Here is a 13,705-nt window from a genome sequence, read left to right as displayed (position 1 = left end):
ATTACATTCTTGTAGCAGAAGAGTTAATCATTAATAAGACGATACAAAAAGTGGCTTTATAATACAATGTATTGTTTACTACCATATTATTGATCATAAGCCAATCATTGGCACACAGTTCACAGCAATCCATTACACAAGTGAATTTGTCAATCAGCTGGAGATTTATTATGAGGGCTTGTTTAAGGACCTGTCAATTTACACCGGAACGCAAGAACGTAACGCATGTTTGTGTTGTTCTGCTGCTGAACAGTTGTTTTCTTCACTGTATAAACTGTGTGTTGGCAATACAGCTGACGTTTCACTTACTGCCCTCTGGAGTAAACAGGTGGTACTACAGGCTTGCATTTCTCAGAAATGTTCCTTATAATGGTCCGGGGGCATTGCGATTAGTTGCATACATTTTTTTAATGTGTTAGCTCACTGAATGAACGTATTGAATCGACAGCCCTAATATATATATATATATATATATATATATATATATATATATATATATATATATATATATATATATATATATTGAGACTAACACTCACTATTCCCATTGAACTATTAAATGCTGTTGGAGTTTCTCCCATGATGCTTTGTAAGTTTATACAGTTTGATATGTGATTGTATATGACAGTGCTTTATAATAAGGTATATTTACATATTTAATTACATATATAAGTAATTATGACATAAAAGGTTTACTGAACGATAGGACTCCATGATCAAAATAACCACACAAGTCATTGTTACAGTCAAGAACATCCTTTTATTCAATCAGTTAAAGGTGCTGCTCTTTTCAAACTGTTTTTCTTATTATGCAAAAGAAATTGTAATCAACACATGCATTTCACCATGAGCTCTGGAGGGCGAGTGAACCGAGGAGGATGCTGTTCACGGAGTTAAACTAGGACCAAAGCTGCCGAGGGCTCGTGCTATTCTAAACATCCAAATACTCCAATAAAAAAAGAAAAAAAAGAGTACAAAAAAGTGAATATAAAAAATTAAATTAAAAAAAAAGGACGGTCAGTACCAGGGAGTGGCAATATACTCTGAGAGTGCCAAACACATGTACGTCTCTATGGCCATCACTTCTTGTTATTAATAACCATAGCCAGCATGGATCCTGGCTTTATGTATACAAGAACGTGAAATACTTGGATACGTTTGTTTGTTGGAAGAAGCATGCAGTCATTGTTAAGCACGTGTTGGCTTTGCTGGTGAGTTTTCAAGTTAATTTTAGTTTTTGTGGCATGCATCACTTTGGTCTAAGGGTTTGGCTCGTAACACTGGGCTTGTTGCTGTGATTTCTTTATTGAGTTATGTTGTATAGAAACTGTCTGTCGCTTTCCCTGGACTGAAACCATTCCGTTGTAAGGTGCTTCGTTTTTACAGAAACGTTTTAACAACAGTTTAAATATCTGGTCTCGTACAACCATTAAAAAGGTGCATCATCGATACAGATTCTCAATGCAATATCAATACAAACAGATCAAAGCAAATCAAATTCAATTTGGTAACAAAATAAAAGAAATAAATACGCTTTTTTATTTTCTATAAAAAAAAAGAAAAGAATCAAACTTGCCTATTCTACCCCCGCAGTCGGTATTCACAGGTTTTGCATTTCGTCAAAATAAGTGTTTCTCCGGCAAACATCCTTCTGTCCGACCGCCCGCCAGAGCTCACCGGCGTAACTTGTTCACATACATTAACTGTTCAATGGAGAAGCTGAAGAGATCGAATACAACGTGAAGCGTACAGACAAGAATAACATGTGAGCTAACTGCATTCTGCTCAGACAACATTTTTTCTTTTTTTTCTTAATCTTTTTTTAAATGATTTTAAAACCCCTCCGTTCGGAGAAAAGGGACATGGTTATGCAACTATAGACTACTCCAGTGTCCAAAAGAGTCAGAAGACAAGATTACAGGGGAAGGAAAAGCAAGACATATATTTTTTTTTTTTTGTCATTTTTTTACAGTTTTCTTAATTATTCAACAATAAAAAGAGGAACTAAGTCACACCGATTCCTTTAGTACTATATATACTGCTTTGAAGAACTTGCAGAAGAAGATACAGAAGTTTGAAGGAGGGGATTTTTTTTATTTAGATTTTTTGATTTTTTGATGGGCACTCAAGATTACAAGATGAAGTCTGTGAACAAAAGGCACTTTTTAGGGACAACCTTAATGATGCTCTGAGCCTAACACTAAATCACAAAACAAATATTTAGAATCATTTACACAGGGGGCAAGTAGGGGGCGCTGTGGATTCGGAGGGGAGGGGTTCAATTCGTTACAACTGTATTTCTGATCGTTGCCGACTTTGTTTGGCGTGAGAAGTGTCAAATAAAAAAATAACGATGATTTTTTTTTGCCATTTAAGCACATTCGACTCTACAATTCGTATTGCTGTAATGCGAAAAGAATTCTATTGGCAATATTTATTGTCAAAACAGTAATATCCTAAAATAGGCAGAATTTTCTTTATGCAAAATACAATTTCTTATTTTTTTCAGAGTGATATATAAACTACTTTCTTGAGATTCACCGTTTATCGACTACAGCTTCTGATCGAATAAGGTAGCTACTGAAAATTTAAATCATGCCCATCTCTGTGAACTCATGTGTAGTTTCTAGCCAATTTAGTTCCGCTTGTTTAAAGCCTCTCCCATAAACAGGGAAGATCTTGTCATTTATGGTGAGTTAGCAATTTTACGTACAAAAATTCAGAAAAGTTTCAGCCGTGCCGCAAAGTTCATTAAGAACAACAACGGTTTGTAAGTAGTGACACTGGGTGATCCAAAGCATGGAAGTCCTACAAAACTGGAATGCATAGTATGATGTCTCATTATATATGTCACAAATCTTAAAAACCGAAGAAATCGTAAAAAATCAGCCACTACTTCTCGGGAAGTTGTTTACCAACGCTGACGATTTCTTCTGCAAAAAGTTGGAGGAAAAATGCCTTTTGTCACAACCTTGACAAAAATGAACCCCTCCCCCTATAGTACATACAAAAAGGGGAAAAAGGAGTAATGACATTTTTTTTCCCTAAACTTTGTAGAATAACACTTACGTTCATTTTATTATGTATAATAGAGATTGAATGTACTTTAATGCATAAAAAGCACCTGTTTTATTTAGTGATATATTCCGACGTGTCGCAAAAACTGCTTCTTCAGCCCTCCTAAGTTTTGAGAACGAATCTTTACAAATAAACATTAAAAAAGCAGAAAAGTAAAGATAAAAAACAAACAAAAAAAAATTCCCAAAACTTACAAAGGCCGTTTTCTCTCGTGCGCTCTCTGCCCTTTCATTTAGAGTCCCGGACAGCGTGGACTTTACTATAATAGAAGGATTTTTCACTTCTACGCATTGCTGTACACCCTAACAATCAGACAAACACAGTTTCTACCCAAGGCATTGCACATGGCTCAATCAACACACTTAATTTCGCAATAACAAATACTTCCTGTCCAAACACAACACAAATCAAACGCCGTGCTTTTAGTTCCTACACTATCTATAATGTTTTCTACAGAAATCATATTTCCGCCGGTTTTGCTGAAGACTGTTTTCACTTTATTTATCAAGTGCAGAACTGGGTTTCGGGATTTCTGAACGAATCGCTGATTTATGATAACTCGTGATTATGTCATAATTCAAAAAATAACTAGACTGCCACTGAGCTTATTAGGCAAATAATAAAAAGAAAAAAAAAGGTATATATAAATATATATGGATATATCCTGTCTATATAAAGATGTTTGTAACTAGTGAGCTGACACTTGCTTTTCTTTTTCTTTCTCATAAAAATGTCACCCTCCTCTATAGCTTATATGCGAGAAAATAACCTGAATTCATGCTTAACAAATTGCATAATGGGAATACAGAGGCACTTCCTTTGATTAGAAAAGAAAAGGCCATTGCCATCATGATTCTTGCATTAGTTTTACACCAAACTGATAGCGTGGCCGCCGTTCCAGCAACGATGCTTCCCTGCAGTGAAACACATGGTCAGGCAGTCCAGTTATTTTGTGAGGTTATTAATTTTGCAGTTACATTGAAAATAAAACGTTTTTAGTGAAGTGATGTCATAATATCTATTAACTGGCAGTTGAAGATTGCCCTAACTGACTATTTACTGTAAAGGCTTCCCTTTGAGGTCAATCTGTGGAGGATAATGTGTGTGTAAATGTGTGTGTATGACAGCCATGCCGAAACATCACTATTCAACTGGAGAGTGAAAAGTAACAGCTAATAAAAGCGGTCCCGGGGTGGCCCACCTCCCTCTGAGCACGGCTATGATATGTCACACATTCTTTTGCTCCGCAGCGTCGTCCTTTGTTCTTGGAACAAGGACTTCTGGGAGTGTAAACAGATAAGTAAACAAAACACAGAGGTGGGCGTGTCACTAGGGACATCTTTATTAGCGCTAATGGGTATATTATGCCTCACTACAATTGAGAAAAAAAGAGAATGTTTGAAATGAACTGAATCATTATTTGGGGTTGTAAGATATAGAATTGATACGACTTTTTCCCGGGAAAATATGTTTGTTCGTTTTCAAAACATTGTTACGCGGATATATGGCCAGTGTTGGGTGTGAACCGATTACAAATGAATTAGTGAATGTAATCTAATGACCTTTGTAGGCAAAAAAAAAGTAGGGTAACATTTTACATTTTAAATACTAGTAATCAGATTACATGTACTGAATTTAAATTAAGTTAGGTATTTCTTATGTTAACTTTCAATTAACCTAACACTAACCCACCTAACCCTAACCCTAATCATTACTTTTAAGTACATTTAAGTTACACATTTCAAAAATAAATTTCATTTATATAGAATCTATAGAATTATATAGAATGATCTTCTGTAACAACAGATGGATTGGCCCATTTCGAGTCATTGTAAGGGAGAAAAACGTCTTATTTGAGTTTGAAACAAAACAGTGTTTTAGGAAGTAACTTAAATGGGAAATTATTGCTTTTTCGAGGAAGTAATCAGTAAATTTGTCTGATTATCTTTTTATAGAAGTAAATAGCGATTTGTAGCGTATTACCGTTTTTTTGTAACTTACCCAACACGGCACGAGGCTACACTAAAAAGAGAAGTTTGAAAATTTGGTAAAATCAAATAACGGAATGATTTCCTGGGAGCTGTAATAAATTGATTTTGATACAATTTGTTCCTGAGAAAATGTTCTAAATTCTCTTTTAGAATCAGAGAATTAAAACAATGTAGCTCAGACATAATGCTTCAATTAAAAGAGAAGGTTCAAATTAGGAAATGGAAATAACGGAATGATTAGCTGGGGGTGCAAGAAACTGATTTTACATTTTTATTGTAGCTTGGACATATGGCTGTAAGTGTGTGTTGTTTGTTATTGGCATTACTCGTCCTATAGTGCTAACTAAAATCTCATGATGTCTAGTTGGCACTGTGGGTGAACGGCCTGAACTTCAATCCATGTCTATTCGTGCCTATGATGGCGTGCGCCTAACAACGAAGATTTTCTAGGTAGCATTAGTGCGTTGTGTCACTTTCATTTTTCTCCGCAATAAATGTGCAAATAATGTTCGCCATCCATACCATTTTCAATAGTGCACATCAAACTAGTGTTCTTCGCATTTTTGTAGTGCAATACTTCTGTTACGATTTCTCTTTAATATTTTTTGTTTAGCAATTTACCTTAAATTGTCTGCAAATGCAAAAAGGGAACGAAGACGCTGAGAATGTTGATTGAAAATTCTGAACGTATGGGGCTTTAAGTGTTGTCTCTTTCTTAAAGTCAGCATGTTTAAGTGTGTTGAAAACAAAACAAAAATTGGTTTGATCATTTCTTAAAATCCTGCGTTTTTGTTCTTTGTGAATCCTCACAACTGAAACTGATAATCCCAGCCATTGTATACTACATCTTCGTTCCAAGTAACAGTTTCCATTTCTGTTCATCATGTTCTTCCTTAATATTGCCATTTGTGTTCCGGCGTTTCTTGAGAGAAGATCCCTCACCTCGGGATGTGATCCTGAAGTTTTTAACAGAGGCAGGTGTGGCAGGGTTGACAGGTGTCGGACGATTGGGATTTCCCAAATATATTCTGCTAAGGATTATTAGGGTTCGTTTCGTGATGTCAGAAGAGGGTCAGGGGAATTTTCAAATAGGATATATATATTTATTTATTTTTTTCAAATAGTGTCGACTGGTTGTAGACAGCACCTCGTCAAAGGAACCATGACTGTAAAAACAAAAACAGTGTTAGTGTTACATTTGAATTCACTTAAAGGGGTCATATAATGGTACATGCACTTTTTCAAGTTGATTGTACTGAAATGTGTGTTGGCTGTGCCTGTACACAACCATCCTATTATGATAAAAATCCATCCAGTGTTTTTGTTTTAATCTCCTTATATATTTTCCCCTGCCTCAAATCGAGCCGTTCGACCGTGTGACGTCACACGGTCGGACGCCCCTCCCAGGATTGTTGATTGACAGCAGTGTTTCAACACAGACCCGTGAGCGAGCTGTCAATCATAGTCCGTCATCATTGTTGATACACTGGAGTAGAATGGCGCCTAAGCGATTGTGGTGTTCTGTTCTTCGGTGTAATAAGGAACACAGCAGTCATTTTGATGTTCCTAAATCTGAACCGCTGAAGACGCAGTGGCTGAGTTTTGTTTACGATGGGAATATTCCCCACGAGCAACGTCAATGCGTTCATGTTTGCGCGAATCATTTTTCGGAGGGGCGGGGTGACCAAAGCTCATTATCATTTAAAGTCATATGCACTGAAACGGTGTGCTGAAAACAGAGCTGTTTTTGAGCAGGTAAAATTAGTGTTTTCTTAAAATACTAATGAGAATTTTTTAATAAAAGTATATTACAAAGTTTTCATTTAGACCCTAAAGATTCATATTAACTTGTACAAAAATGGCATTATATGACCCCTTTAAAGGAGTAGTTCACACAAGAATGAAACTTTTGTCATCATTTACTCACCCTCATGCTATTCCAGATTAAATAGACTTTCTATTATCTGCAGAACAAACATTAAGATATTTAGAAGTATATTTCAGCTCTGTTGGTCCATATAATGCAAGTGAATGGGTGCCAAAATTCTGAAGCTCCAAAATCCCCATAAAATCCAACATAAAAGTATTCCAGACATCTCTGGTGTTAAATCAATATCTTCTGAAGTGATATGATACAGTGTGGGTGAGAAACATATCAATATCTGTCCTTTTTCCTTCTTCTGTTTTTGGTGATTCACATTATTTGTGCATATCGCCCCCTTCTGGACAAGAAGAAGAATATATTAGAGAAATTGACTTAATATTGATCTGTTTCTTACACACACCCACTATCATATCATATGAAGACATGGATTTAACCACTGGAGTCACACAGATAACTTTTAGGCTCCCTTTATGTGGATTTTTGAGTTTCAAAATGTTGGCACCCATTCACTTGCATTGTATGGACCTACAGAGTTGAGATATTCTTCTAAAAATCTTCATTTGTGTTCTGCAGAAGATAGAAATTCATACACATCTGGGATGCATGGAGGGTGAGTAAATCATGAGAGAATTTTCATTTTTGGGTGAACTGTCCCTTTAAGCTCAGTGTGAATATCATGGATAACTGCTGTTAAGCAAGATATTTGATTATATAAACCATTACTCTGAGACTGTTGTGACTCATGAAACCACTAGAGGTCAGACTTGACTATAAATGTTTGCATGTACATGATCATGGTTGTGAATTTTAATGTAAAAGCTTATGCTTACACACTTAAAATTAGTTTTGCACTTTTGCCTATGCATGAATTTGAAAAAGCATTTAAAAACAAAAATACTATCCCAAGCTGCACCCCGAAAAGCTAATTGAGCAAATGCCCAGACACAAAGGGTTGCTCCTAATACATACATGAGAAAGCTTTGAATTAGCAGAAAATGTATCTCTACACAAGCAAATGGACATACAGCAATATCTATTTAAACACAATTTACACCTCTAGATCGTAATAGTATAGTATGAGGTCAATTGACACTTCACTAAGTCCAACCATATCTTAGCAACTGTGTAAATGCTAGTGGGGTTATTACTCCTGATTGGTTTTACAAAACTCTCAAAAGTCAAATCCTAGAAACACATTTGCTTAGAGGATCTGGGAGAGGGGGCCAGGAGGGGCAACTTTTGTTTAGGTTGACTTTTGCAGGTCACACAAATACCCCCAATGCATATCCCATCCATTCTCCCCCTCCCCACCCTTGCATTTGCCCCAGGCTGAAGCCCATCAGCCAAGTAACTCGGGCCAAGTAAATCTAGCACTCCTCCCTCTCGCACTCCCATCTTCCCCTCGTAATCCTTGGCAGTGACCACCCTGATCCCCCCCTCTCAAGTTCAAGTTCAACTGCCTGTGACATCATGTCTCGTTGCTGTGGGCAACCAGACAGTTGGGACGTGACTTTTCAGTTTAAGGGCTGTCCTTAAACTTTCACTCGTGTTTTGGTCTCACATTTCTCTCAGTTCTTGTTTCTCTTGCTGGGTAAGACCTAACCAACTCAGAAGTTCAGCACTGAGGTCCTTTTACTGCGTGTTGTTAGTAAGTTCGGTTTGACTTGTTTTGTGTAATCTGTGTCCATAGACGAGATCCACGTGACCATTCGTCATTGAAGAATGTATTTTTTAATACCCTTTCTATTCCTTACAATCAGTTGTGCAACACCACTGCCAGTAATTTCAGTTCAACCAAAACACTTCTGTGAGATGCTCGCTGAACTGCTGCAATTTTTTTCTCCCATTTTCTCTCCAATTTGGAACGGCCAATTCCCAATGCACTCTAAGTTCTCGTGGTGGGTAGTGACTCGCCTCAATCCGGGTGGTGGAGGACGAATTTCAGTTGCCTCCGCGTCTGAGACCGTCAATCCGCGCATCTCATCACATGGCTTGTTTAGCGTGTTACCGCGAGACATAGCATGTGTATCAACGCAAAACTCACCATGCGCCCCAGCGAGAGCGGGTACCACATTATAGCGACCACGAGGAGGTTACCCCATGTGACTCTACCCTCCCTAGTAATCAGGCAAATTTGGTTGCTTAGGAGACCTGGCTGGAGTCCCTCAGCATGCCCTGGATTCGAACTCGTGACTCCAGGGGTGGTAGTCAGCATCAATACTCACTGAGCTACCCAGGCCCCCAACTGCTAGCTAGCTGTCTGTCTATCTCTATTGATCTGTCTACATGCAATTTAGAAAAGATCATATTAATGATGGACTACATTGAATTTGATTAATTTTAAAAAGCTAAAATGTGAACAGAAGGATGAAAAACTAATTATAAAACAGAATTTGTTAAATTAATATGTTCGTAGTGTACCAAGTTAGAAGGTCCCCTTGTATAGTTACCAGAATTTACTGAGAATTTCATTCATATGTAAACTGGAAATTATAACCAAAGTCTTTCTAGCAAGTCAGTCCACTGTCGGCCATCTTTGAACACTCTCTGGAAGCTATTTGGAAACAAACTTGAATGTAGAAAGACCAAAACCTCAAAAACGGTTGGTCAAGATTACGATCAAAGAACATATTTTAAATCAACAATAAAACCGGACACTACTGCAATCATAAATTGTGTTTCTTCACCTCATATTACGTTACAAAACGCAATTTTCCCAGCTTGTATCGCTAATGCGCATGTGCGTTCTAAAGTTGATTGACAGGCAATGTCTGTATCTAAAAGGCGATTGGCTCTTTTACCTGTAAGCTGGGATTTCCTTTCTACACCCTTAGACCGTTGGGCGCTAGAGCTTCTTGGTTGAGCGTTCCAATTTCTCTCATTCATTTTATTAAAAGTGGCCCATCTCTGTTAAATATTCTCTGTTATAACTGAAATACACCCAATTGAATCAGAATGGAATCAAATCAAATCTAAACAGAATCGAAACATGAAATATGAATCAATATCAAGGCCTAGTCTATATTTCACACTGATTAATCGCTCAAGCCACTTCAACATGTGCAAACAAGAGATGCATTTTAAACAGTACTGAAAGTACTTTTTCTTCACTATCCACTCCAGCTTAGCCATTAAAAAAACGGTTTAACAAAGTTTCGCAAAGGAATTCATACATAGGTGCAAATTTGTCTACAAAACACATTTTAAGTATTTAAGCATAAGCGTTTATTTGGCAAGCAAATTAACATTAGATACCAATTCTTGTTTTTAGAGAAATCTAATGACATTTATGCTTAAAACAATGAATGAATGAATAAATAAAAATAAAATAGATTTGTTTTGTTTTAAGCATGAAGTTCACTAAATGTACATAGATTTCTCTGAAAACAAGACGTAATATCTTTTGTCATTATGCTTGTCAAATAAATGCATTCTGTGTTAATTATGTTTAAGGATGAATGATTTTCTGGAAAACAGACACATTTTATTTTATTATATATATATATATATATATATATATATATATATATATATATATATATATATATATATATTTACAGCATGTTAGTGTACATGCCATGTGGTTGCCTGAAAGTTGTAAAAAACTGCAAAAAACACCCCTTTACCACTATGCACTGCAATCATGAGGTCATCGCATGTAATGCCTAAAGTTTGAATTTGAGGTAATTTGATCTTATATTTAAACATTTTTTAAATGTTGCAAATTTATGTCACTAACGAGAATCCCTGAAATGGTCATATTTATTTTGAGACAAAATACTCATTTGTCATTTTCAGTTTTGCTCAAGGTGATTAAATCCAAAATTTTTCAGTAACGGACCAATCAGTGAAAGGATAGCACTTGGTGTTAAAAAAAAAAAAAAAAAAAAAAAAAAACCTAATAAAACACACAGTTTTTCTTAAATGTGGCGAGTAGTTTTGTTGTGAAAATGTTCAAAGTGGGTTCACAATGACTGATCCAATCACAATGGACATTGGAATTGATGAAATGACAAAAGTGATTGAAATGAACAGTAAATAGTGCACCCTTTTCTAAAGTGGCTATTTTGAACATTGTATTTGCATAAGTTGAACAATTTTTCCCTATAACTAAATAATAGTCCCTATAACTATTGTCCCTATATTTTCACAATATCACTATAACCCCCCTGGGGCTCATTAAAACCCCAATTGTGAGGTAAAAGGCTTCCTTACCACCTTTACAAAAGTTTTTTGTTTTTTTTAATCAAAACAACCTTCCTTTTTTTTGTTGACATTTATATATACACTTTGAGTCATCACAGGATAGAAGATAAACAACAATAAATGTGACCAGCAGAGGGCGAGTCAAGTAAAGATTTAAGAAAGTAAAACAGAGAAATGAGGGAATGTTAGGTAGAAACGGAGACAGATAAATCTTAAGATCCAGAGAGACCGGCCAGAAGAGGAAGGAGAGTGAAAGACTGAACTTCAGATGGTGAACATGTGTTGCAGGAGCAGGGAGCTGGCCTCGGGCGGGTGTGGTTTACACATTAATGAGTAACGTGTACTGGGTGATGGAGGAGGCGCAGTGTGGTGGCCGCACATTCACAACGCTTAAATCAACTACTCCACGCCGATCAGCTAGAGTAAGCTCAGGCGCACTCCAGATGGGCCAGCCACCATGGACATGTTTGCGTGCGGTTCTACACTCACTTCTAATTGAGGGTTGAAAAGATAGAAGTGGTGCTTTGTTGCACTTTTCAAAATAGGAAATTGGAAATTCGGACTTTCCGAGTTGAATGGAACACAATTTGGCAAGTTCTGGGCTTTTTAAAGAGTAAAAGCCACTTAAATGAATTATATTGATTTAGTTTTGAATATGCCAGAATAGCAGTCACCTGTGTCTGCTGGGGGATGTTCAGAAAGTTGTTGTCCCGTGATCCGATGCTGACAAACCTGTTGGAAGCTGCGGAGCCTGGCGAGGAGTATGCTGAGAGAGAGAGAGAGAGATGAGAGAGAATGAGAGAGAAATAAAGGACTCAAAAAACCTCATACATCACTCAATATGTCAATATATAGTATATATATGTTACTCTGTACATTTAATGATAAAGCAGTTTTAAAGAAAAGGCTATAGCCTCGATATTTAATCAGAACATAGAATTCTGCAAATAGACAAATGTTTAAGGGGGGGATTCGCTAAATATAAAGTGAAAACTTTGATATAATGAATTATAACTATTGGCAAAATACAGGCAAAAAATAAGACAAGAGAATAAGATAAAAATATTATATTTGATTGTTCATTGTTCATACAATAGGTCAAAAGTAAAGAGATTAATATATATATATATATTGATTAATCTCTTTACATATTATTTATTTATTTTTTAAGCTCCACTTCTGCAGGTTTGAAGTCATTATCAAATTTAGGGCAGTCTGAGAAGATTTCAGTGATGGACTCCATGGTGAAATTGTCAATCTAGAATGGAGATCAAACATAAGAAATGTGTGGGAAAAATAAGAAAAGGCGAATTGTTCTAAAGTTTGCTTTGGTCAAAGTTACAGAAAATAGAAAACATTTCTATTACTAAAATGAATACGTTATTTGGTATTCCTGGGTATATCATTTAAACAAATGGAATAAATTAAGCTAGTATGGCATTTTTTGTTTTATTTTAATTTTTTGTATAAAACAAATATATTTTTTGGAGGTTTCACACTAAATATCAGTGATTTGAAGATATCAGTGAAACAAAAAATGTAACAAAGCTACAAGAGAGAACTTTTAAGTGTCTTAAGTATAAATATGTCATTACAAATAGTTCCACGGTTAAAGCTCCACCTCAAAAATCTGATTGGATGAGCCATGATCGACACTTTTGTAGATACACACAAACCTGTGACTGCACATAGGTTCAATTCTACATTCATTTGCATATGAACCATATGTTGCCACAAACAAACCATTGAGCTTGCTTTGCAACATTAAACAGCCTACAGTTGGCGGAATAACTGTGATTATTGTTATTTATTTATTGAATTCATTACTGAACATTGGTGTCCATTATCATATTGTCTTTATGGCTGTTATAAAACATAATAAGTCACAAAAGGCTGTGTGTTTTTTCCTCTGGTTAAGTGGGAATTTGGCACGTATATGGTAAAATCACTGTAATACACAACCTCTTGTTGCTAAATGCCTTAATTTGAGCAAATGAATTGCATAGGTCTGTTAGCGTGTTATGATAATCTGTTCTTAAGAATCAGAAACATATTAAAACGTAAAATGACATGGCTTGGGCAGTGACATACAAATGACAACATCTAAAAAATCTAATAAAACAACAACAATAACGACAAACAAAACAGAAATAAGGAACAAGACAAGAAAGAAAAAGACAAAAATAAAAGCAAGTGCTCCGTCCAGTGCCCCGTCTGTGGTGAGTGAAAATGTTTGGTCTGATTGTCCACCCTGATATGCCACCTCCATCCTCCATAGGCCCCAACGTGCAGGTTCAACATCAGTTTTGTATTATTCATGCTTTTGGCTGTGTACAAACTGACTTTTGGACCAGCACAGGAGCCTATTTCCACATGCTAACCAACAACTTAAACTCAACTAAAACAAATGATAAGCAAACCAAAGTAAAAAGTCAATGGTTAAAAGCATGGGTTCCTTGTGTCTCACAATCGATTGCATTTGTACATTGTATTAAGGAGTGCATGCTGGAGTCCACTTCAACTGCCCTAAATTTGTATTCTGATG

General features: G+C 36.2%; 1 protein-coding gene across 18 annotated transcripts in view; it reads right to left on the bottom strand.

Annotated features, from left to right (window-relative positions):
• Nucleotides 1-746: 746 nt before the first annotated feature.
• nfixb (nuclear factor I/Xb) overlaps nucleotides 747-13,705 on the bottom strand; it is a 231,448-nt gene continuing 218,489 nt past the window's right edge. For all 18 annotated transcript variants that reach the window (XM_052131251.1, XM_052131263.1, XM_052131252.1 and 15 more), the window contains 2 exons: nucleotides 11,835-11,926; nucleotides 747-6,235 (listed from right to left, as the gene is read on the bottom strand). In XM_052131251.1, the coding sequence (XP_051987211.1) occupies nucleotides 6,221-6,235; nucleotides 11,835-11,926 (107 nt within the window). In that variant the 3' untranslated portion in view covers nucleotides 747-6,220. The remainder of the gene's footprint in view (nucleotides 6,236-11,834; nucleotides 11,927-13,705) is intronic.

The sequence above is a fragment of the Xyrauchen texanus genome, chromosome 8 (genome assembly GCF_025860055.1).
Source record: "Xyrauchen texanus isolate HMW12.3.18 chromosome 8, RBS_HiC_50CHRs, whole genome shotgun sequence".
NCBI classification, from domain to species: Eukaryota; Metazoa; Chordata; class Actinopteri; order Cypriniformes; family Catostomidae; genus Xyrauchen; species Xyrauchen texanus.
Note: the sequence above shows the minus strand (reverse complement) of the source record. Positions and strands in the feature narration are given on the sequence as shown.